Raw genomic sequence first — 27,550 nt, 5'->3', positions numbered from 1 at the left:
TTCAAAATTCTATCCATGATTGACTATTACAAACTCTACCCATAATTTATTACAATATATGTGCTCGATGAAATAGCATACAGTAATATCTATTCTGAATATAATAATAATCAGTGAAATTACTAATTAATATTATTTACTGATAATTCATTGACGATCATGACTCTACTAGAAAATAAAATAGAATTTTACGTATGAAATTAAATAATGATACTTAATAAAATAAAATAAAAAACACAAAAGTTTTCAAGGGAAGTCGTACATAAAGGCATCCCTCTTAATATTTTTGTAGATAAATTATAAGCGGTGAGCTAATTTCAATGATACTTTGTCACCGAGCCAACCCCCAATGGTTGATATGGTCATGAAAATAATTATTTTACCTTACATTCTATTACGTAATAAGCCAACGTCAAGAGTCTTTGTCATTTTATTACCACCATTATTGAAATAAAGCATATTTATGAGATAAAATGCCAAACTTATCGCAACAAGAGTAAAAATCACGAAATTTTATGCAAACTCGACTGAAGCATTGGTATCGGCAAGATGTTAATTCGACACGCGAAAATATCCAAATCTAGACGCTATCATAACCCGAACGGCTGTAAAAATCTAAGAAATTTAATTACCAATCAACTAAAATGATATGATTCTACAAACTCACTCTTTTTTATTTATTCTCTCATCTGTCTTACTCCTCGTTACTGAGGGTTGTGAAGCTTGTCGAAGCAATGCTTCATCTCCAGTTATTCCTAGACTACGGACCAACCACCGAGGTGCCTGCTGCTGTCTAACTTGATTTTAAATTAAAATGAAAAAAAATAATAAATTCAAACTGTTTTTTATATCAGTTTAAAATTTATCCACATTTCAATTATGTTCTAATCATAAAAATAATATCAAAATTCTAAAACATGTTTTTTTTTAATCTGAAGGACGTCGTAATACACATAACATTTAAATGAATTTCCATTTGCAAAACCAGAATTACTTCTAACTTATATTTTTACTTCCGTTAATTTATATTTAAATAAAATGCTGGTGCTTGTAGTCAATTAATTTCTGAAATAATTTAAAAATATGAACTAATATAAGGAAATGCTTTTAATTTTTTTTATTCAATCGCCGAAAGGAAATGCATTTAAGTACGGTTTAACGCATTGGTTAAAAAAAATGTCCATTGAAAAAGTCTGACATAAGAAAAACTATCATCAATTCTGTTGAAGTGCATACTGTTAAAAAAAATTGTTTTAAATTCTAATGTGAAGTGTGCAGGCTTTTAAGGTTCATATGGCATTACATTATATAAGATACGAGGAAAAAAACATAATTAATACATCAAAAAATATATTTAGTATAAGACCACTTTTGAGTTTATTAATAAAAACACGCCTAATTTCAAGAACATGTTCTCGAAACTAGTCGTGTTTACAACAATAAATTTGAAAGTAGTCTTATGCAAGTATATAATTTTTATACGTTAATCAACGTATTATAAAAAGTTAATGTTATATCAACTAAAAATATTTTTTTATACAAAACGTAAAATTATAAAAAAGTTAATTTTGAAAAATAAATGAAATTTTGTTGAAAGTGTTAAAAATTTTTTTTACAATATTTGTTGAATAAGAATGTAGACTCATATTATTTTTTTTATTAAAAATGTGTACTCATAAAAAATAATAATAAAAATTGTTCTACTCAAATACCCACGAATTTTTACTATGCATTTTTTTTCTATTATTTAGGATTGATGTCCTTGACCAAACTTCCATTTTGTGGTACAGTCTGTCAATTGCTGTAATCAAATAAGTATTACTTTAACAATAAATCCCATTCTAGGTTTTATCGTTTTATTACACAATCAACTCGGAGTGCAGTTTATTACACAATACGTCGAAGATCTAAAGATTTTCCGATACAATCACTCTATATTGAAGTCACTCAATGTTTGTTATGCCGCTATCTTTCGATCAACACAGTATGTACTGTAGTATGGCATGTTCATAGATAGTCTCATCTGCTGGTAGCCTATTTGCAACATTTTTTCGTGGTGTAACTAAATACGGGACGGGTTGTTGTCTCGTGGTTAGTGTCGCGGTCTTTTAAGTCAGAGTTTCTCGATTCGAACCTACTCTACCACAATTTGATACCAATTTCTAATAACGAGCTTAGTCGGGCTGTGGTCCCGTGGTTAGTGACTCTTAAGTTAGAGTTTTTCGGTTCGAATCCACTCTACCACAATTTGATACTTATTTCTTATAATGAGCCGTTTAGGCTCACAGAAATAGTATGAAATTGAAATATTTGTGTGAATAATAAAAACACAAACATTTCTCTTAATATAATGTATATTCTTAAAAAATGTGCTTAGAGACATGGCTGGTCCTACGTGCGGCTGATCGATTAAGGAATAAGATGTTTGCTAGGTCTCCTTAAAGTCCAGTATTTCTTTTAATATAATATTTAAAAAATTTAGTAGAATAAATTGTTTATCTACTATTAATGAAGTGTTTGAGGGGCTGGATATGGCTCGCTGGTTGCAGGTTGAGAATGACTGATGTAATCAAATGAAGAATCATACTGATTAAAGATTATGGTGACTGTCCTTCAATTGAAGGCCGCTACTGTACTTCTATCTACGATAATTTGATCGGTCTCTGTACTAAGGTGCCATTGTTATGTAATACAAACAGTAATAATGGAAAATTGCTATTGCCTGATTTTTCACTTCACCAAGAGAAAAAAGTGTATTAATGGATATTTGTGTAATATATTTAAGTGTCAAAATCGTCGAAAATAGAGTAACCCAGTTTATTCGCATAGTTTATTGATGGACTACTATGTTTTTTTTTGCAATCTCTATTTTTTCTTTGAAGATTTTTCGCAACTCAATTATCTCTAACTTTTGTTTTTAAAAATAGTAAAAAAATCAGAACGCATTAAATAAATTGGATAAGTGTTTCATATTAAAGAAAAGTGTGGAAATAAAAATAAAATGGAAAAATTTGTTGTAACATACAAAAATATAAGTCATATTTACAATCAATAAATTAGAGGTAAATGGTTAATAATATACAAACTTTCATATTATTTATTGATTCGGCATTAACTTTGTGGAATGACATGTTAATTATTTAAAAAAATTAAACACTTGAATATACCACTTAATGAGTTTTATTTAAATAAACGACTTGTTTAGAAAACTTACAGGTGTTTTCATCTCCTGGTAAAAATTAAAACTAACGAACAAAAAAAAATTAGGGGTATATATAGGTTAAAAAATAAAGGGAAGGGGGGGGCTAAGGAACAAGGTTTTTTGTAAAAGGAAACATTGATAATAATGGTGACGTATTTTGAAACAGTATATTATTAATTATCGTTTTTTCTGAATTTAAATATGTATAAATAAAACTCATTATAAGTTCAAGTGTTTAATTTCAAGTGTTCAAGTGTTCAAGATTCGTTCAAATGTTAATTATTTTTTAAATACAAACATTTGTCTTAAAGTGATCTTTATTACCTCTTAAGAAAACTATTATTCTACTTCTAACCCTTGTCAGCAGCCAATGGTGTTAAGGGCACTGCATGGTATTAACGCAGTGCCATCTTGATCGTCAACACATGAAAGAAAGGTGATCAGCCCTCCGCTTTACGCACCAGTTCAGGGTTATATTGAAAAAATATTATAGTTGAAAATCTCTTATTTTTATTTGACCCCCCGTCTGAGAATTGAACCCGAGACCTCCAACGCGGTAGCCGAGTGTGCTGACCATTATACTACGGAGGTAGACAAATCTGTATTAAATATTTATGTACTTTTTTTAAAATATCACTCTGGTTTGGTACAAGGAACGCAGGATTACCTTGCTCTCATACAACTCATGATCAAGATGACACTGCATCTATAAGGTGCAGTGCCCTATGCACAATTGGGTGCGGAAAGGGTAAGAGGAAGAATAATCTACGCATGTGTATAATAAAAAAAAAAAAAAAATTTAATATCCAAATTATATAAGTTTTTAACGATAAGACGTATACCATAGTTAGTCAAGGGACAGTTAGTATCTACGTTAGTAAATGTCCTCGCATGCCGATCGTAACAACAAATGGTGGTACTAGCTAACTACTGCTTTGTAACATCATCAAAGGTGTGTGAGGTCACATGTATCGTTTTATAAACAACGGATTCTCATAGAGGCGTACGCAACACAAATAAATCAGATCGATTATCCTTGTGCATCGAGAAGGATTTAATATAGATACAGTCAATTCAAGGGCACGAACTAATTGATCGGAATTAATAAACTCGGTGGCAGGGTTAAGGTGGACTCGATTGAAAATACCAACCGTAAATGGACGATCAGTGCCAGACAAGTCCAACTCGCTAAATTGCTCTAACTAGCAAAGTTTCTCCGGGGCAAATTTGGATACAATAATTTTAAAAAAATAGAACGAATGTGGGTAAATTTTATTACCTTTTTTTTCAGAAGTTGTGCAGTATAATAGGTTATCCTTCGTAGATTATGAGAGAATAACCGAAGACAGGGTAAGATTAAAAAAAATACTTCGTATAAATAAAATATATTTCACTTACCCCGAGGCATTTTTAATATGGTATATAACTTTCATATTTTCTGTACTTTGTAGAATAACATGATGATTAAAATAAAGTTTTTTTTTTATACACAGATGCATTTCTTTTTAATTTTTTTTAATTATATGTATTACGTCTCTTTTAGGCATAGCATGTGTTGAGCCGAAATACTTCTATTTTTATTTTGTTTTATTTTATTTTTTTATTTAAATTACTAGATTTTAGACGTACCTAGCATACAAAAGATTCAATAACCATTTACAGTAGTATGGTTTTACAATAAAATAATTACGCTTGGACTTAAATTAAAAATCTTTCCACCTTGTCCCAACCAAGAAGCAACCATCGACGGACACTGTTCTTTAAAAAAATATATATAAAAAAGTAAAACGTTTGTAATTGATTATTACACGACTAGTTTCGCGAATTTCTGTAGTCGTGTTTACATTAATAAACTCATAAAAGTGGTCCTATACGAGCGTTTATTATTTTTTTAATTATTGAAATGATAAACATGGTATGTCAACTCAGGTGGATCGAATTAATGGAAAAGGAGCATGGAAGGCATGACATTGAGGGTTTATCACCTGACATTGGTTCATGTAGTTGTGCATTTTTTTTAAATTAAAAGGACTAACACGCAAAGCTTCTATTAAAGAGACTTATTTGCAGTTAAAGTAATTAGAATTCAGAAGGTACATGGGTGTTTGATCATAGGTAGAGAGGTGAATTTTACGAATTATATGAAGTGATCACTTGACTCAGCTAATAATATATCATAAGATTATATAAATGCCTAATCTTTCATATTATTTCTCATGAATCAACTTACCTTTTCTTTTTCTTTTTTTATTTATAGATTTTGCGTTTAATTTGTTGAACACCATTTTAATTTATATATTTAATTTTAAAATCAAACACTGAATTTCAGGATATACAAAATCGTATTTTACTATTAAAAACGCATAAAAATTAAATTTGTGATAATTGTTTCGACTTTTTGAGGCATTTTCACACACAATTTATAACCTAACCTCTGTTTATCTCCAAATCATTAAATTGAGCATTTCATATGTTTGGCTCTGACACATAAAAATCACATGGATTATTTAGGAGTTATAATACTAGATAATTATGTGACAAGCCAATAATATGCGTGCATTCTAGATAAACCCAATTTATTACATATCTGTCAAATTAAATATCGCGATTCAAGGCTGTTTTATTTTTCTCTTTTTTTTTGTAGTGACGAACTTTAAAAACACGCATATTAATTTCAACGTTTGGCATTTTAAATGCTGTTAATCGTCAACCAATGATAATGGACGACTTACATATTTAATCCGTATAGTAGTGTAATGGTTAGCGTATTTAGCTACCGTGCTGGAGGTCCCGGGTTCAATTCGCAAGGGGAGATGAAAATAAATATAACTGATTTTAGACTCTAAGATTTATTTAATATTACCTTGGATTGGTGTCTGAAACGCAGAAACCTTGATCACCTTGCTTCCATGAAACTAGCGATCAAGAGAACACGCGTTAATACGATGCAGTGCCCTATACACCATTGGGTGTGGATAAGGATTAGAAATAGAAAAAAATATTTGAAGTTTTTTTTTGCTTTTAATATTTTTTTAAATAACACTAGATTATTAAATTCTCAATATTATTAACATTTAAAGCATTTACTTTGTGATACCTATTTAATAATATTTATTTGAGTGTTTCATATTTTAAAAGCTTAAATATGCATTTAGACATATCAACAAAGATGAAGTAGAATATGGAAGTCTGGGTATTTACAGGACTTATGACCTGTCTTGGCTGGTTAAGTGATCATTCTACACACGTGAAACATTAACAACCCATTGATAACACTATGAACATGTTTGTAGCTCCTAGATATATTAATCAATCTCACAAAACAATACATATGAGCTCACAACAGCAAACACATAACTCTAAATTTGATTATTAGCTTCTTATAAATTTTGCCCTTTTTTAACCGTACTTGCTAAAATATTGAAATTAATTGATTTGGCAGTCACTTTGAGGTAAAATCTATCCGTTAAAATTTATGTTTTACTTGGTAAATACCACTATTTCTTAAAATCTTTAATATTTCTTAAATATCCAACTGTCAATTAATGTGAATGATTTTTGACTATAATATTTATTTAATACTACCCTGAACTGGTACTTGAAGCGCAGGACTCATAACTAATTAAAAGATCAAATAAACACAGAGTCGATGCACCATTTGTTGTGAATAAGCGTTAGAAGGGAAGAAAAATGTGTAAGATATATAAAAATATAAAAATGGTAGAAAAACCTTAATTTTGAAGGGCTATTTTGTTTCCATTGTAATGTTTTATAGAAGTATGTAGTAAGAAGTTCGTAGAAGAGTATGTAGAAAGAAGAAATACTAAAAGTTTGAAAAAAATAGTTAAGAAAAATGAAATTAACATGTTAAAAAATGAAATAAATCAATGACACATAGCAAAGATCCTTTTGCCTTTAATTATTTTTTCAATAAAACATGATGTTTAATTTTGAATCGATTTCTTTACACATATTGACCTTTGAAGATATGTAATGGTTCTAACATATCAAAATAACATCACGACTTTCGATTCATCTCATAAAATAAATATTATATCTCAGCGATGTTTTTACTTTTTTTATTCAAACAGTATTGATGATGTTTCAAATGATTAATATATCAGATCTGACGTATACATTATTTTTATTACAGCAGCCATTATTTATTTGATATAACGTTTAGTGTTCGGTAATTTCAGCGGCTGAAGTGTGAAGTTTGTATTTGATTAACGATTATTTAAACAATAATTAATTTATTACTCACCTTTGAAATATTATCAGTGACCTCTTTTTACAGATTAATTCAATGCTTCATTTATAAAACTCAAGTAATTTTTTTATTTAAAGATTAACGACAAATTTATACTTACTTCATATACTTAATACAGTTTGAATATTTGAACATGCATTGTCATAATCAGAGGCGTACATTCCATATTGGCAGAAAAGCAATGCCTACCCTCGATTACTCGCGTTCCATATAAAAAGACGACCAGTTCCTACTCGGCTGTCCAAATTTAAAACACAGTAAGGGACATTTTTTTGGAGTAAGTTTTTTTTGCATTTATGGACTAAGTAGACTCTACTTAGTCCAAAAATGCAAAAAAACGTACTACAAAAAAATGTCCCTTACTGTGTTTTAAATTTGGACAGCCGTACTATGCCTTATCCTTACCCAACCCTACTGCCTGCCCTGATCAAAAACTCGTACTCATAGTGCACGCCACTGACCATAATATTATATGAATATATTCAATAAGTATTTTCTTCACAATATTTGGAGTGTGTCCAAATCTTTGATGAAAAATCTGGGCTTTTTTTCACTTGGAGTTGAATTTTTTGTGGAATTTGTGTTTTTGTGAATATTACATGTTTCAAAAGTGATCACTTAAACTAGCGTATGACAGGTCGTAAGCCATGTAAATACCAAGGCTACCACAGTCTGCTTCATCTTTGATTTCAATATAAAAATATTACTCCTAAGTGGACAAAGCCGAGATTTCTGAACAAAGATTGGGACACTCAAAATACTGTTAATGGTATAACTGGCCAAAATATAATTTTAATGAAAATTGAAAATCGTGTTTTCAAAGCGTCTTTTTGTATGTGAAACAATTCGGGATGAAACTTACATACTTTTCATGAAGCCTTTGCCAAATAAATAAACTTTCTCAAATCAACCATAGATGACTAAATGATGATCACTAAATCACTCGTCAATAGTTTAGGCTTTTTTTAAATCAGGTAAAATTTAACGTAATTGAATTTTTTTACTTACAACATCGTTTTTGTATTGAAAAAATTAGTTTTATTTTCTTAATTAATATATAGTATGATAATAAAACAATTGTAAAGAATGAAAGGTAAGGAGTAAAAAAAAGATAAAAAATATTTATTCGCCAAATTCCAAAATATATTATTGAAAAAAAAAATGTGCGCAGACAGCACGTGCATCTTTTCACGCATCCGGTCGGGTACTGACTTTGTATATTTGAGAGTACACCCTTCCTCTTTCATACACCCTTACACCCTTAAAAAGTTATTTATATTATTAACATAATTCGAATAAAAAAGTTTAAAGAAACGATCTAAAATATACATCTTTACGAAAAAATGTGTTTTGTTATCTTGATTTTTTTTTGTATTTTTGATTTGATCGAATGTTTTTTTTTATCATGGTTATCATGAAATTTTCATTTTTTTTCAGTGGCGCGCCATGGTTCAGGGTGGCATGTGGCTTCAGCTACCATTGAGTCCTCCTACAGAGCCTTCTCCACGGAGAAGGTTGTAGCCAGACTGGGAGCAAACATCGGACTAGATCACGTGAACATCACCCTATTTGGTGAGTTGAACTTTCATCAGAATATGACTAACAATGTGGGATTTTCCACAATGATTAAGGAAATACTTGTTTTTATACCACTTGAGTTTATTTATGACTACTAGTTTCGGAAGCTTAACTTCCATCGTCAGGTCTGAATAATAACTAATACAGTTATTATTCAGACCTGACGATGGAAGTTTAGCTTCCAAAACTAGTGGTCATTATTAAACTCAAGTGGTATAAAAAAAAAATGTTTCCTTAATCATTGTAACATGTCTTACTACAAAGTAAATGCCGAAACAGTAAATAAAATATGGGATTTTCTAAGTATTTACGTATGTAGAGGCCTACAAAAAAGATATTTTTGACATTTATAGCTGAAGAAAAACTAAACATTTTCTAAAACAAATACTCCATCTTTTTGGTTATTTTTCAATTTCGTTTCCGTATAATGTTTTATATTTATCATTACACTTTTTACATTTTCTTATGACATCGTTTTTATATGCAAAAAATGGAAGTCTGAGCTTCCCAGGTCTTACGACCTGGCATTTGGCTGGGTTTAGTAACCATTTTATGAATACACTTGTGTTACGTTCACTATTCTGCCCATTATTAAACATCAGTGTTTCGTTGAATCCCGAAAAGTGACATATTTGGGACATGTGCTCAGAGGAGAAAAGTACAAGCTACTGCAACTGATCATCGAAGGTAAGATCGAGGGTCAAAAAGCGTGTCAGAAGAAATTGGATCTCCTGGTTCCATAATATACACGAGTGGATAGGAGTATAGAACATCGAGGACCTGTTTCGGAATGCCCAAAATAGGGACACTTTCTCACGAGTCAAAGCTTAGGGACAAGTAAAGAAGTTTTTTTTTAAAGAAGATATAAATATATATATACATATATATATATATATATATATATATATATATATATATATATATATATATATATATATATATATATATATATATATATATATATATATATATATATATATATATATATATATATATATATATATATATATATATATATATATATATATATATATATATATATATATATATATATATATATATATATATATATATATATATATATATATATAAATATATATATATATATATATATATATATATATATATATATATATATATATATATATATATATATATATATATATATATATATATATATATATATATATATTTTTTTTTTTTTTTTTTTTTTAATAAAAACAATCAATTTGGAAAAGGAATTTTGAATACATATATCGAGTCGTACAGGAAAAAGTGACCAACTACCAAAACGGAAAATGTTCAGGAGAGCTATTTAAGTCACTTTTGCTTGGCAACATCAATGCAGTTAGACATTTTTACCAAGTCAATACATTATACTTCCAAGTTTAAAATCCATTGGGATTTTTTCAGGGCAATATTAAGCTAGTAAGATATCAAATAGTCAATGATCACGTTTTTTAAAACAATGCACTTGGTCACTTTCTCCTGTATGACTACGATATTATTATGTATTTAGGACAGAGAAAACGTTTTAACAAAAATTTTATTAATACATTAATATAACTTTAAAAATGTATAAATTACACAAGAGAGATGTAATTATAGTTCTTTGTTACTCTGAAATTTTTAACAATGTCATAAAGGTGTCTTTGTACTGTAGATCGTGGGTACCTAAGTTTTAAAAAAAAATCATTATCCGCACCCAATGGTGCATAAGGCTTTGCATTATTTAAACGCAGTGTTATCTTGATCGTTAACCATGAAGGAAATGTGATCAGGCCTTCGCTTCAGGTACCGGCTAGGTTCAGCCAATATTTATCAAATAAGGATCAAAATCAACTTATGACACTGAGAATAAAATTTCCAAAAAATTGGGTCATCTTTCTCCCCATGTAAATCATGCCACACTGAAGATACAACTACAAGCTGGTCATTTAGAATCTCCCCACGTTTGGCAGAGATGACATCACGCACGTAAATCCCGTTACAAGCGTTCAAAACAGTTTTAATTTAGATCTCTGGTTACGTGCCTCAATTCGTAAGTGATATCCACCGTCAGTTATTGTTAGTCTTGTGGATTTCCACGACGGTAATGCATCACGAAGTGTTTTGCAAGTTGCGGTAAAGGAACACGGTTCATGTTTCGAATTGTCGCCAATAGTCACGGCTTCGTAACATGTATGTATGTATTTGTGCATATCCTTTACGGCTAATTCGCTCGAATACAAGCTAACAGGATATCATTACTAGGACGAAATATCTGATTTTTTTGCATTTTAAAATATATGAAAATTTCAAGTACAAAAAAATCTATTCATACAAAAAAAAACATCACCTAATTTAATTAAGTTTATAATAAAGGGCACTAAAAAGAATGCAATAGATATCAGAAATATAAATTGATTTAAAATATAAATGCACAATAAAAATAACATTTAGGAGTTTTTAATCATATTTTCATATAGTGTACGGAGTGTGTGGAAGTTTTTGGTAAGGAAATGTAATAAACTAGAAGTATTTTAATGTTTAAGAATTTAATAAACCCTGATGATGACAAGGTTCTTGTCGAAACCGGTTGGTTAAAGTGTAGTAATAATAAAAAAAGTGGGTAAAAAAAGTTGTTTAATTTTATAAAGATTTAAAGTGATAATATAAACTAATACTTAATTTTTTAATATAACTAATTTAATATAACTAATACTAACACATAAGTATGTACTATATAAGTTATATGTTTAAAAGAAGAAGCTACTTAGATTTGTTTTTAACAAATAATTTAAACAATATTTTAAATCGAAACAAATTTAGATAATTATTGTCTACCTCATAATAGTCTTTGTGGAATGAATTAAACAGCTTACAGGATATTTGTAAAGGATAATTTTAGAACTTTTCTTCACATTATATATAAAAAAAAATAATTCATCGTTGGTTACAAACTTTGTGATAATCGGTTTTCTTGATGATGTAAAAAAATAACTCCTAATTGGACATAGTCTATATTTGAGAACAAGTATTTGGACATACTCAAATTGTTTTAAATGAATTAAGTGGCCAAATTGTAGGTTAAAATAATTTTTTTTAAAACATGCTTTGAAGCGTTTCTCAAGTATGTGAATATAATCCAGGATTCGAACCTCCCATACAAATGGAAAGAGTCTCTGCTTAATAAAAGCTTTCCTCATCCCACCACGACTATTGTGAACGTTCGCATACTGTGTTACAAGTTTGATCAATATATCTAGAAGTTTCAAGAATTGATGAATAAAAAAACCAACACAGCGTAAAATTTTAGTGTGATCGATGAGATTACTATAAAAACTTTTTGAATGATCCATTATCATTCAAATATTTTTATTTATAAAAAAAAACTCAACAAATTCAAATAATTATGATTAATATACATCTACAACATTTTGAGTGCGTCAAAATGTTGTAAGTTCATATTTAATTCTATAGTATAACTTTATGACATAATAATTATGGTCAGATGTATAGTATAACTTTTTGACATCCCATCAAAGATGAGAAGAATATGGAAGTATGGGTATTTTAGGGGCTGAAGACCGTCATAGGCTGGTTTAAGTAATCACTTTACACACGTGTAATATTCACCGATTCTACCCATTATTGACAACCACACTACTCAAATTCTTGATTAATTCTTGATTAAATTAATGGGTAGAATTGGTGAATGTTACAGGTGTGTAAAGTGATCATTTAAACCAGCCTATGACGGTCGTTAGCCCCGTAAATGCCCAGACTTCCATATTCTTCTTTATCTTTGATGGGATGTCAAAAAATAATATGAAAATAACTCCTGTAATTGGAGATAATCCAGATTTTGTGTTCTTGGAAGTTCTATATATATATATGAACCAATTTAGAAACCTTGGTCTTGAATCACTAAAACTTCACTAGAGACATCTATTGGTGAGATGTAAAGTATTTGGACACACTCAAAATGTTGCAGATATATAGTAATTCGATATGTGTACTTACATCAGCAAATACCGAATACCTAGACTTCCATATTCTTCAACGTTGTTGAGATATCAATACTAAGACATGTATTTTAACTGTATTCCTATGATACCGTCAAAATTTCATTAAATCAGAGAAGAAAAACATCGGTGCAATTATTGAATTGCATCAGGAAGTTTCGTTGCTGGAACTTAATTACTACACGGTACTGTAGAGCCGAAACACTTTACTCAATACTCGGAATAATTAATAGTCATTTATGATGAATTGGATTGGATAGAGCAGGAGTCGGCAACGTGTGGCCCGCGAGCAGTATTCATTCATTCATTTTCTCTAAATCCAGGTAACATTTTACGTTATTTATTTTTTCATACTATCTCCAATTAGGAGTTTTATTTTTATTGATTATACTATTTTTGACATCTCGATTTAGATGAATTACGTTTCATATGTGTTGAGATGTCAAAAAATAATACAAAAATAACTTCTTATTGAAAATAATCCAGATTTGTGAACAAGTATTTGGAGGCCCTCAAAATGTTGTAAATACACTTGTCAAATTATAAACTAAAAATAAAAAAATGCATCTGATGTTTTCTAGCGTTTCTCGAGGATGTGAATATAATCCAGGATTCGAACCTCACATACGAATGAAAGAGTTTCTGCTTAGTAAAAAGCTTCTCTGATCTCACCATAGATGTCTCTATTAATATTCAAGTGAGTTCAAGCACTGTGTTTCGAATTCGAACAATATATTTAGAAGTTCCATGAATTTGAGTAGTGTGGTTGTCAATCATTTGTAGAATTGGTGAATGTTACATGTGTGTAAAGTGATCACTTAAACAGACCTATGACGGTTGTAAACCCCGTAAATGACAAGACTTTCATATTCTTCTTCATTTATATTGAAATTTAGTCCGCCTCCGTAGTGTAATGGTCAGCACGCTCGGCTACCGTTCTGGAGGTCCCGGGTTCGATTCCCAAGGGGGGTAAAATAAATATAAGTGATTTTTTCACTGTAATATTTATTCAATATTACCGTGGACTGGTACCTGAAGCGGAGGGCTGATCACCTTTCCTTCATGTGTAAAACGATCAAGATAACACTGCGTTTATATGACACAGTGCCCTATGCACCATTGGGGCTCGGATAAAGGTTTTATTATTATTATTATTATTTATATTGTAATATCAAAAAATAATATTTAAAAAAAATATATTGCTGATTAAAAATTGGCTCCCCAAAAAATTCCAAACTGTTTAGCTACTCACGTTTGGCTGTTTTGGTCTGAGGGTTGTCGACCCCTGGGTCAGAGAAACAGCGCAATACAAAGTGGTTTCCTAATACACAACTCTCAGATAATACATTATTCGGACGGGGTTATAATCTGTGAAGCACGCTCTTATGGATTTATTGTAAATTAGAATAATTGTGCTCATTATAATAAAAGTACCTACATATTTCGCTATGCCTCAGCTTCAATCCGCGAGTTGGAACACAAATTAGGTTAAGCCAGTTAAATGTCCATTTCGTTAATTAAATTAATGTATAAGTATACAATAAAATTAATATAAAAGCTGCGTTGCATTTCGCTCTGTGTATTGTGTAACTTTGTTGAAATATAAATTAGCAAAATATCTATAAGTCTGCAAACGTTTATTTTTTCGAGTTTTTATATATGCCATTAAAAACGGAATTATACACTCAAATAAGATATTTTGAAATATTTTAAGACTTCATTTTTACAAATGAATTTATTACAAAATAATTCTACCTGGCCAAGCGTAGCTGTGGTTAAGTCTGGTTAAATTCTTCCATATTTTTTACCATCTATGGTGAGATGTCAAAAAAAAATTAAGATAACTCCTACGTGGAGAAAAGCTAGATTTTGTGACAATCTCTGCACCAAAAGAAAATATCTTTCGCAAAGTTAATGGCATCCCGATGTCACTTCTCCAGCGAGTGGCACGAAATACTGAAGCCAGATTACAAGAGTGTGCCTGACAAGACGGTCTACATATGGACAAAGTTATTTTTAAGTAATAAAATCCCCATTTCTGTTCTGTAATAGTTCAATAAGTTTTGTAATCATTCTGTAATAGTTATTGAAATAATTGTTTATACTTTGCAGTTTATTTTTTATTTAAATTCTAAATCCTGATTCTGCCACTGGACACATGTATAATATAAATCAGACTTTATATCGCTCACTCCTTTCAACAACGTCATAAATCAAAAATCGTCTATTTTCGGTTGTGCATGTTTTCGGAACCCAACAAAAGCGGCATATTTTTAAGTTAATATTTATCCGCTACAGGGCAAAAAGTATTGTTTTTGCATTTTGAAGAAAAGGTATTGTTTAATAATATTTTTAAATATTTTGAAAATGGAGAAAAAACATTCAGGTTTTACGTTAAAAAATCTGATGCACAGTAAAAAGTTCAATAAGTGGTTTGATATTCATTTTTAATACATTTCATTATATTTTTAAACATTAATAACGATCTCCTGAAAAATCAAGTTTTTTGATAATGACGTTGTTTAAAGGAGTGAGCGATATATTATATTTTAAATGAGTGACAAATATTTTATTGAGTCCAGGTCCAATTCCCTAGGCCATTCTAAGTTCCATTTCTAAATGAAAACTCACCACCACTTGTACTATATCTAGTACAAGTTAAAAAATGCAAATCATCTTTCCAAAATGGAACCTCAAATAGCCACAAAAAGCACTAAACCTGGACTCCAATCAAATCTGATTCTGCCTTGTCCCTATCAATACGGAACACCCAACTTTATATTTGAAAAATAAAATTTTCCATGTGTTTTTCTCCAGCCATTCCTCGTTACAACTACACGCCTCCGTCGGACATCGACTTCAACGAGCGGTTCGCGTGGCTGGAGTCAGGAGCCATGGCTTCGTCGTACGCCGATGCTCTCCGTCGGGGTCTGCCGTTCCCAATCCTCACGGTGGCCGAGTACTTCTCACTGGGGCTGGAAGGGTTCGCGTGGGGCGGGCAGTACAGGGCTGCTGGGTACTACGCGGGAATCCTGCTCTGGTAAGACTGAAATCCCATTCAAACCATGGTACCTACTGGAACTTAACTTTGTCTAGACCAGGAGTCGGCAACGTACGGCTCGCGAATCACATGTGGCTCTTTAAGCAATCTGTGGCTTGTAACTTTAAACTTTTGTGTGGCGCTTTCTTTGTCAAATTCAAAATGACATTTTTTACAGAAATTTTTGTTTTTATTTTTTAAATTATTGTGTTCATAAAATAAATAAGAAATTTTAAATAAAAATAATACTTATTCTTTATTCCAGCTTGACTAAATAGTGGGTGCAATACTTAGTCAGCCATATATGTTTTCCATTTTTTTTATTCAATGAAATTAAAAATAATAAAAAATAAGAAAAAAAAAATACTTACAGAAGTTTTATTGTTTTCTTTATTTCAAAAATTAAAAATGTTTAGTAAAAAACATAAATCGTTAAATATCAAATGGTCGTCATCATTTAAAATGTTTTTTGAGTAACAGAGATACTTGAAAAGAACTACTTGTTTTAATAGAGAAAGGCGTTATCTTTTTTTTTGCACTGATTTATAGATGTATGATAGATGTATAAATCTGCCTAAAAAGTATCTCTGATTAAAAATTTGTTACATTAATAATACTTTTGGGTTCCTTTAAACAATAAAAACAATTTAATTATTGTAAATTAAAATTGGCTCGTCAAAAAATTCTTTTGGTCCAAGAGGTTGCCAACCCCTTGTCTAGATTTTTTAGGACTTCGTTGTATGCTGCCAGCTTAGCTTTATACACATTATTACAAAATACAATATTATACCCTCACTGAGTATAGTCATATATGAAAAAAAATGCTTATTGTCATCAATCAAAAACGACATGGCCGAATGATGCGATCTATTTCAAATCTACTCACTTCCTTCATCTATAAATGAATATCTATTATATATTTCGTTTTATTTTTAATGACTTTATGGATAATAGCAGCAGGTTTTACAATTTTATTGCACAATAATCCACGTTCCTTTGAGGATTTGGAAGAGTTTGAAACAAGAGAAATAATTATAATATATTTTAGTAATTTTTTTTTTAATAATATTTTGGATATTGTTTATATGACGATTTTTAAAATATACTTGTTAATTATAATCAATTCATTATTTTTAATAAAATTAATAAATATGTTTCCATGAAGTTTTTTTGTACGTATCTTTGGTACATATATATATACACATTTTAAATATATTAAATATTATTTTCAATTGTTTAAGAATGATCTTCGTTGCATTCACGTTTGCATATAAATCAAGCATTTAATATGCATTATTTATGTGTGAGAACACGAGTTATTAGAAATGAATGCAAATTAAATGGTTTGTTCTACATTAAGCTTCATTACCTAAGTCTAGGAACGGCCTACAATCTTGTCTGTCAGTTTTGATTAACGGACACCAAGGAAGAATATTAGCATAAACTCAACACAAATCATTTCGCCTGAGACTTTAATCGGTCGATAATTGTACGTGAACTATAAAAAATAATTCGGTGGATAGTTGGTCAATGTAAGTTAGATTTGTTGTACAATCTTGTATCCCAGTCCTTGTTCTAAATATATCGAGTATGTAGCGGATATAAAATTGGTTTATTTTCTTCTTAAATGATATACATATCGCTCACTCCATTCAACAACGTCATATATCAAAAATCGTCAATTTTCAGTTGTGCATGTTTTCGGAATGCCCAGAAAATGTACTATATCCCAGCAAAAGCGGCACATTTTTAACTTGATATTTACCCGCTACAGGGCAGAAAGTGCTGTTTTTGCATTTTCAAGAAAATGTATTGTTAAATTCTTTTTTTAAATGTACTAAATAGTTTTCAAATGGAGAAAAGACAGTCTGGTTTTACCTAAAAAGATCTGTTGCACAGTGAAAAGTTCAATAAGTGACTTGATATTTATTTTTAATATATTTCATTATATTTTTTAACTTTAAAAACTATCTCCTAAAAAATCAAGTTTTTTTTACATATGACGTTGTTCAAAGGAGTGAGCGATATGTATAGTATGTATTTAAATACCTTAAATATTATTCTTAAGACCCTTATTTTTACCCTCGTAGTACGTAACATTCAGAATGGGATCGACACAGCGTTAATTCTAATAATTGATTTTGTAATAAATAAAAAAATGGAAATTGAAATTTTATTCGATTTGCCGGATTTTCCCGTATCCGGAGTATCTTCATTCTCAATTAGTCCGGATAATAGAGGTTCTACATATGTTGGTTCTAGGGTCATTCATAGAATAAAGTTCCCATATATTTTTTAAATACACAGCTTTATTGTTTTCTTTGGCATTATACATTATTTTAAAGCTCAAAACTTATTAATTTTTTTTTATAAAATCGCCGTTTCTGTTTAAACATTTTCCAGACGATGCTCCAACGTTTGTATTCCTAAATCATAAAATTCTGCCGCCATTCCTCTGAGAAATGGAATAACCTCTTCCTTGACTTCATCATCAGTTCGTACAATCCCTAGCAAATTATTCGGATAATTGATATCTTCACAGAGATTTATAACACACTAAAACCAATCATTGACACGTCGGACTTCCGGAGCCATGAAGAATGTAAAATTTATAAGACCAATATAACAAAACCAAGAACGCAATAAATATCTTTATTTTTTTCACGATTCGTACAGTTTTATATTTCAAACTTAAATAATAAAAAAATAAAAACTCATTTCATCATTTTAAGAAATACGTTCATGTGAAGAGTAATTTAAAGGGATATAATTATTTATTATTACTACTGAGTACTGATTACGGACATACACTTTTTATAGTATGTAATGATTATTATTATTTTATTTTATCAGCACGCACATATTTGTAATTTCAAATTAACAATGAACTGTCGTTACTGATTTTTCCCGTGTCCAGGGCACATTTTTACTATGTTTTATTGGTTGTTTTTATTATTGTGTTGTTACAAAAATTATGAATTAGGATTTTAACAGATTTTGAACAAACTAGCGATCTTAGATCCAGCAAGTTAGGTCGCAATTTTTCTCTAAATCCAGATAACATTTTACGTAATTAATTTTTTTCTTCAAACAACGTTTTCGCATTGAAAAATTAAGTTTTTCTTTGAAATAATTTTATGGTTTTGAAAATAAAAGAGTTATTTAAAGCTAAAGAGTGAAAAAAATAGTAAGAATATTTTTTCTACGTATATTCTACAAAAATATCCAATATGCATTATTTTTTTAAAAATCGAGCGTGTTCAGACATACCTACCGCTCACTCCTTTCAAGAACGTCATAAATAAAAAATCGTCAATTTTCTGTTGTGCATGTTTTTTGGAATGCCCAGAAAATATCCCAGCAAAAGCGGCAAATTTTAAACTTAATATTTACCCGCTACAGGGCATAAAGTGTTGTTTTTGTATTTTGAAAAAAAATTATTGTTTAATTAATTTTTTAATGTAGGTACTTGATATTTTTCAAATGCAGAAAAAACCTTCAGATTTTCCTAAAAAGACCTGTTGCACAGTAAAAAGTTCAATAAGTGGCTTGATATTTATTTTGAATGCATTGTATTATATGTTTAAACTTTCTCCTGAAAAATCAAGTTTTTTTGATTTATGACGTTCTTGAAAGGAGTGAGCAATATGACATTTCCCGTGGAATGAATCCTGAGTTAGCGAATATCTCCTTTAAATTTTCATTTATACTCGTATATTGTAGATAAACAATTCTATAAGAGAACGTAAAACGCTCCCAATGATCGATTTCCTTCAGCTAGCTACCCAAGAATGGAATTCGAAAAAGTTGCCTTTCGGTACTCACCTATATACAAAACCATTTAACTTAAACAATGTCTTGCTAGGTATTTTATACGTATCATACAAAGATCTCGTAATCCGAACGTTGGCAATTTAAACTGTTTTATAGGCGGTATAATATTTAATCCATTTGCACGAGCATGCCAGAATTTTACCGCGCGGTAATAGTCCTGGCTATAAATACTGATTAGCTTTATAGCACGATTGCATAAATCATTTCGCTACCAATTACTGCATTCAATTATAAATTAACAATATCTCCGTTTGGCCTATACCAGCTAAATGTTGAACTGCGTGAAGCAAGTAACATTTCAATCCATTTTAATATTAAGTCATGAGTTTATTCATATGAAAACGACTTGTTTCGAGAACTACAGATGTCCTCATCAACATGAAAATAAGAAAATAATCATAAAAATATTTATTGATTATTGTTTTGTCCGCCTCCGTAGTGTAATGGTCAGCACGCTCGGCTACCGTTCTGGAGGTCCTGGGTTCGATTCCCAAGCGGGGTAAAATAAATACAAGTGATTTTTTCACTGTAATATTTATTCAATACTACCCTGGACTGGTACCTGAAGCGGAGAGCTGATCACCTTTGATCTGAACTGATCACGTGTAAAACGATCAAGATAACACTGCGTTTACATGATGCAGTGCCCTATGCACCATTGGGGTGCGGATAAGGGTTTTATTATTATTGTTGTTAAACGATGCTCCTTTCTAACTTGATAAAGTCTGTATTATGCAATCATTATCAACTTGACAAAGCATAATCTTGAATACACTATTGGCCATATGTATAAATATTGTGAGACATTGCACGTGATGCTGCATTGTCCGCTTAGTAACGAACATAAAAGGTGATATACATAATTGTACGCTTACATGATACTGAGTGCGGCATAACTAGGTCCACTATCGTAACCAGTGTTTCCCAAACTCTTTTGACCCACGGACCCCTTTCTCATAAATTAATGATTAATTTTCATAAATTGATGACTTGGATGAACCTAATGGGATATTATGAGATCGGCTTTATTTTTGTGAGTAGCAACCGCAAATCCCCACGAGTACTATACCTACGAAAATATCCATATAAATACCATATTGTGAATGAAATATTTATGTGGGAAAATAAGTAATAAGTTATATACCATTACGATAGGACACAAAACCTACATTACGTAGTATATAATTAACTCTTTAGTTTTTCACGACAATTCTAGCACTATAATATGAAAATTTGAAACACTGATTGTGACTAACACATAAAAAAAATGAAAATATTTTGATTTGACCCAAATAATTGAATTGAGAATTGAAAATACGTTTGTGTCGATTGTCCAGGGCGTCGTGGCTGCTGATGAACCTTTGGTGGCGGATTTACAAACTTGTATTTATTTTGATTGGCAGTGACAGGGATATTGAAAGCCTCCGTAGTGTAATGGTCAGGACGCTCGGCTACCGTTCTGGAGGTCCCGGGTTCGATTCCCAGGGGGGGTCAAATAAATATAAGTGATATTTTCACTCTAATATTTATTTAATATTAGCCTGGACTGGTGCCTGAAGCGAAGGGCTTATCACCTTTCCTTCGTGTGTTAACGATCAAGACAACACTGTGTTTATATAATGAAGTGCCCTATGCACCATTGGGGTGTGAATAAGGGTTTGAATTGAGAATTTGAATTTAAATGTAAATTCACAGTAAAATCGGGATACAATTTTATTTCAAATTTTCAATAAAATTCGCAACTAAGTTTTAAAAAATTACTTCGCAAGAGAAGATCTATCAGGAAGCCTAGATGCTTCTGTATCAGATCTGTGAATACGGTGGGACAGCTTTCAATGATGAACCTGCTGCTACAAAATTTTGAACTAAATACTTAAATTTGGTTGTGTGGAATGTCCAGGGTGTCGTTCGCGTCCTGGCTGCTGATGAACCTGCTGCTGGTGGTGGTGCCGCGCTACGGCGGGTACCTGATGGCCGCCACGGGCGCCTGGCTGCTGGCCGCCGCCCTGGGCTACTGGGCGCTGCTGCCGGCGCGCGCGCTCTCCGTGCCGCTCGAGGGCGGCCGCCTCTACTTCTCGCTTGGCTGGTGCTTCTGGCTCGTGCTGCTCGCTGGTAACGTGCCTCGACTCGAATGTTCTCATATTCTCATCTTCTGTAGTCAATAGCTGGCGCTCGAGCAGTTGTAGCACTTGATCGTGAAAGTTTGAGAGCCGTTGCTATCATTTTATCATTGACAGAGTGTACAGATACATACGTAAATTGTAGTCATACAGGAGAAAGTGACCAAGTGTACTTTTTGCAAAAACGTGATCATTGACTATTTGATATCTTACTAGCTTAATATTGCCATTAAAAAAATCCCAAATGATTTTAAACTTGGAAGTATAGTATATTGATTTGTTAAAAATGACTAACTGCATTGGTGTTTATTTTCTTGCCAAGCAAAAGTGACTTAAATGACCCTCCTGAACATTTTACGTTTTGGTAGTTGGTCACTTTCTTCTGTAGACTATGACTATCGTATGACTACAATATGTATATGTATGTATATATGTATATGTATGTATATATATATATATATGTATGTATGTGTGTATGTATGCGTATGTATATGTATGTATGTATATTTATAAATATATTCTTATTTTCGAACTTCTTACCTAGAAAAAAAATCCTTTAACCACCCTCATTAATTCCTCTCATTTCCTTCTCCTTCCTGCAAAATCTATTTTTTTATACCATACCCTATTTTTTAAATCTCTGAATGTTTTTTAAAAGTTATTATAACATAAATGTGGAATTGTTTAATTGGCTCTTTTTTTAACGTAACTATTTTTGTTAATGTTATGTAATGTTTATTATTGTTAATGTAATGTTTATCACATCATTTTTTTATATGTAAAGCTGTACAATTCCCGAACAAATAAAAAAAAATGTCAACGGTTCTCAAACATTCGACGACAGAACCCTTTTGGTTACACACTGGGAAGTATATCGTACTAAAATGTATTTGATTGGTTTTAGAATTTTTAATCTTTCACAGATTATCATTTGGCAAAGGAAAAATATTTTTAAATGAAGATCTGTTCTTTTCTACTGATCGATTCAAGAGTTTATGTAAGTCGTTAAAATGAAAGATTATGTGCTAAATTGTAAAACAGCGAGATTCATTCATTATTTTTATAGTAGTTTGAAAAATTGTTTACTCCTATTATTAATATAATCATTCTTTGATGAAAAAATATTGTTTCTCTCAGTACATCGAACATTCGTCACACAGCACACAGCACACAAAAATTGACAAGACTATACGGCTGTCCAAACTTAAAACACAGTAAGGGGCATTTTTTTGTAATACGTTTTTTTTTGCAGTAGAATCTACTTAGTCCAAAAAAGCAAAAAAAAACGTACTACAAAAAAAATGTCCCTTACTGTGTTTTGAGTTTGGACAGCCGCACAGTGGGGTATATTAGCGATCTGGGCGGCCAAAAGTCACTTTTAAAAACATTGTCGCAGGTGTATGAAAAATATATCAACATGAAATAGAGTATTTTGTTGATGACATGCAATAATTGTATCCCCCCCACGCACATCTCACGTGTCTAATGGTCAGTCGCAAAGTTGTTGTTATTGTGAGTGCACGTGTTTCTCTTTCGCTGTTCGTTTAGTACGCATTTCAGTGATTATTATTATTTTTTTGTATTACACGTATACAATTTAATAATGGCTTGTGATCAAGCAGGTAAGATAGTATATTGTACATAGATTTAAGTTGCAATAGCTAACATATTTACTAAAAAAAAACTAATTTAAATAAGTGCCTTTAAATGGATTTTTCCTTCATTTTTTTTAATAAAGGATATTTAGTTGTGCTTCCGAGTGTTATCCGGCTATAATTTTGATTGTATCAAATAGCTTAGCCCTCTTTCTTTATATAAATTGAAATTTTTTTTGCAGAATTTTGCTCTTTTGCAAGAAATCGCTCTTTTAAGATGAGTCAGCACAATAATGAAAACTGAACTACGTACAGTTTTTTATCTTTAAATTGTTACATTTTTATTTTAGGACCAGTAGATGTTAGAATAATGACTAGAAAACAGTTATTTATTATCATGCAGCAACAAAATGCTAATAAAATTAATGAAAAATTAGAATGCTTGCAAAAGTACCTTTTACAATTAGATAATTTTTCTGACGTGTGCAATGAAAATTAAAAACGATTTTTCGCATTTCAAGTCTGAAATGAAACGAAGATAGACTAATGCACTCAGAAAGGAGGAAACTTTCTTGATAAAAAATGAAAATTGGCTTGACGGAACTTTTACAATTCCTTGGGAATTGTAAAAGTAATGAATCGATCAGGACGACCATCAAAGTCGTTTAGTGAATCAAGTCAGAGAAGCAAAAGAAGGAAAACTGAAGATTTGCGCAAACATATTGAATTAGATGTGCTCACCCATGCTACTCGGTCAAAGTTAGGAGAAAGCGGGATGAGAGATGCTTCTTTGGTGTTGAAAGAAATTATCTGTACACCTAAGCGTGCTACCAAATATAAGAAAGCGTATTCTCGTTGCCAGCAAAAAATACCCGGATAACGCAATTGACTCCATCACAGGCTTTATCTATTTTTGTTGAAGCCGATCTTTCGAGAAGGCAATATAGTAAGGAGTTCTCATAAAAAACTATACCCGTGTTACAGTATCTTACAAAAAGCAAAACTCGAGTGTTACCCTGCTAAGAAAGCTTACAGAGTAACTGAAACTTGTGCCGAAGTAAACCTACAGAGTTTAATGGATCACACTACCACGCGACTATTGACACATTTAGAAGAATGTTTACAAAATTTTAATAAAAAAGAAAGAGAAACATTAGTTTAAATGTGCAAGTGGGGTTGTGATGGAGCACAACAAGCTCAATATAAACAAACGTTTTTAAATGATGCAGACTCCGATGCAAATATATTTCAGAGTTCGTTTGTGCCCCTACAACTTATTTGTTCCTTGAATAATAAGGTTATTTGGCAAAACCCAATTCCTTCTTAACCACGTTATTGTCGTCCAATAAGAATACGATTTATAAAGGAAACAAAAAAAAATAACAAACGAAGAAATCGCTTATATTAAAAGCGGAAGAAGAACTGTGTCCGGACGAGGAACCATGGCCATCTTTCTCGGACTAATATTTTTAAAATTATTTACTACGATTTGCATTTATTAAAAAAAAAATTTTTTTTTTTTTACTGATAAGTAAAAAATATCTCCATATAATACAATGAATTAGTCAAAAGGCATATTTGGAATCGATTTAGAACGAAAAATAATATTGGCCGCCCAGATCGCCAATATACCCCACTGTGAGCCGTATAGGTGTTGTCATCAGCTGAATATATGTAGAATGACAGTAGTAGGTTGAAGTACAATGAAACGTCCTTTACGTTTTTGAGTAAACTTTTAATTCAGAAATAATTCTGAATAGTATCTCGAATGGTTTACAGTAAGAATTCACAAATAAAATGCCATATAATTTTGAGATTATAACTTTCTTGAAATTAGACTGTATGACAAATTAATGAAAAAGTAATACAAATTTATGACTGTTTTTACCGTAATTTTATGTTTTGTTTTGTAAAGGTTGCCTTTGTCTGCTGGTCGGAAGCGTTATCTCCATAGTAGACTGGATGTATCCTCACCGGTTCTCGACAGTCATAGAGGTGGACTACGATACTCCGTACGACCGCCATGTTATCATCGAAGAAAGCCACGATACCAGATTCAAAAAACGAGGAAGTAAAGATGAACAGAGCCTAGGCTCCAGAATATTACGGTAGTATTTTTTGACACTATGATATATTTCTTAACCTTCCCAAAGTGGATGATAAGTTTCAATCATAGGTGGATTCATTTCCATTAAAAATTTATGCTATAGCTCAGTGCTCTGCAACCTTTTCTCACCTACGACACACTAAAATTCTTCCTAGTATTCCGCTGCACACCAAAAGCTTAAGTATTGTAAATAGACCATTGAAAAACTATTTAATTGTAGTAATTATTATCCGCCTCCGTAGTGTAATGGTCAGCACGCTCAGCTACCGTTCTGGAGGTCCCGAGTTCGATTTTCAGGGGGGGGTCAAATAAATATTGATGATTTTTTCAGTCTTATATTTATTCAATACTACCCTGGCCTGGTACCCGAAGCGGAGGACTAAGCGCCTTTCCTTCATGTGTTAACCATCAAGATGACACTGCATTTATATTATGCAGTACCCTATGCACCATTGGGGTGCGGATAAGGGTTGAGAGAGAGAATTATTATATCCTACATTTTGAAAAACAGACAATATTATGAAAAATAATTAGTATAAATACATAATGAAAAATTGTAAAATGTCATATACATTGAATTAGATCGCGGCACACCTGCATCCGGCTCACGGCATACCGGTTGCGGAGCACTGCTATAGCTAATAAGCTAATATGTTTGCCATCTGCAACAGGCGTTCTGATGTCAAAAATGTTTTTATTTGTTTTTAGACGCCTGTCCTCTAAAACAAGAGAGATGACCACATCTACGACAGTTAACGAGACAATCAAGTCAGGGCGGACGGGAATAGACAATCGGGGGTACGAGATGGACGCCCCCAAGTCTCCGTGGAGATTTGCCTTCAGGAAGCAGCCCTTCATCCCTCCGCCGTACGAGAGAAACGACTCTGCCAGTAGTATAGCTTCAAGTATAGCCACATCTCCTCCCAAGATCTCTCCTCTAGCTATAGAGATGAAAGGAGTCAAGAAAGAAATCCTTCCAGTGCATAAAGAGCTAACAAGAACATACCAGTGAGTACTACTATTACTACCATCAAGTCGTTTTTCTAGGGTAGGCAGAGAGAAAGGAAGAAGGAAGGTTGGTAGGTAGAATGCCACCATTGTCTGTCCTGACATACACTCTTAGCTAGGAAGCTAAGTACGCGTGGATGTACTCATATACATCCAGTGCTCTCCGGTTACATTGACTTTTGAGATAAACAGATAACATGTTCCGATTGATTCAGTCATGCCAAGTCTTCGTTGGACGTCCTCGTTCTGTTCTCTTCCATTCACGTTCCAAATATACTCTCTTAGTCATTCAATCATCATCCGTTCGCTCCGCACGTCCAAAGAACCATCATTAATATTTTATTAGATTTATATTATCCACTGACACTTCGTGATTTTTGAATTGCATTTTTAATTTATTATTAGATTAAAACCAATATTTTTAGCTTTTCCACTTTTTATTTGACCAGCGACCGGGTTTCGTCGTTACCGACATCCAGTCTGATGATGTCGGTAACGACGAAACCCGGTCGCTGGTCAAATAAAAAAGTGGAAAAGCTAAAAATATTGGTTTTAATCTAATAATAAATTAATATTTTATTGTTCAATTATCCCTAAGTCAGCCTTACATTCCTTTCTAGTGTCATCATTTTGTCAAACACATCGATTCTCCATACATTTGTCTGAATTTTAAAGGCATTAACTCTACTTTTATCTTTCAATTACAATAACAATTATTCAAATACAATTATTGAAGAGGTATAAGAATACAAAATATTCCTTTTTAGAGCAAAAAAGTTAACTACTTTC

The 27,550-nt window shown here is 31.5% G+C and overlaps 1 protein-coding gene across 3 annotated transcripts in view; it reads left to right on the top strand.

Annotated features, from left to right (window-relative positions):
- mol (dual oxidase maturation factor 1 mol) overlaps positions 1–27,550 on the top strand; it is a 167,560-nt gene that overhangs the window by 139,506 nt on the left and 504 nt on the right. For all 3 annotated transcript variants that reach the window (XM_088275023.1, XM_088275026.1, XM_088275024.1), the window contains 5 exons: positions 8,910–9,044; positions 15,875–16,097; positions 21,832–22,043; positions 25,562–25,754; positions 26,462–26,761. In XM_088275023.1, coding sequence (XP_088131149.1) covers positions 8,910–9,044; positions 15,875–16,097; positions 21,832–22,043; positions 25,562–25,754; positions 26,462–26,761 — 1,063 coding nt within the window. The remainder of the gene's footprint in view (positions 1–8,909; positions 9,045–15,874; positions 16,098–21,831; positions 22,044–25,561; positions 25,755–26,461; positions 26,762–27,550) is intronic.

This window comes from Brachycentrus maculatus, unplaced genomic scaffold, assembly GCF_059751285.1.
Source record: "Brachycentrus maculatus isolate JH-2025_06_01 unplaced genomic scaffold, ASM5975128v1 h1tg000757l, whole genome shotgun sequence".
Classification (NCBI taxonomy): domain Eukaryota; kingdom Metazoa; phylum Arthropoda; class Insecta; order Trichoptera; family Brachycentridae; genus Brachycentrus; species Brachycentrus maculatus.
This window is presented reverse-complemented; position numbering and strand designations above follow the sequence as displayed.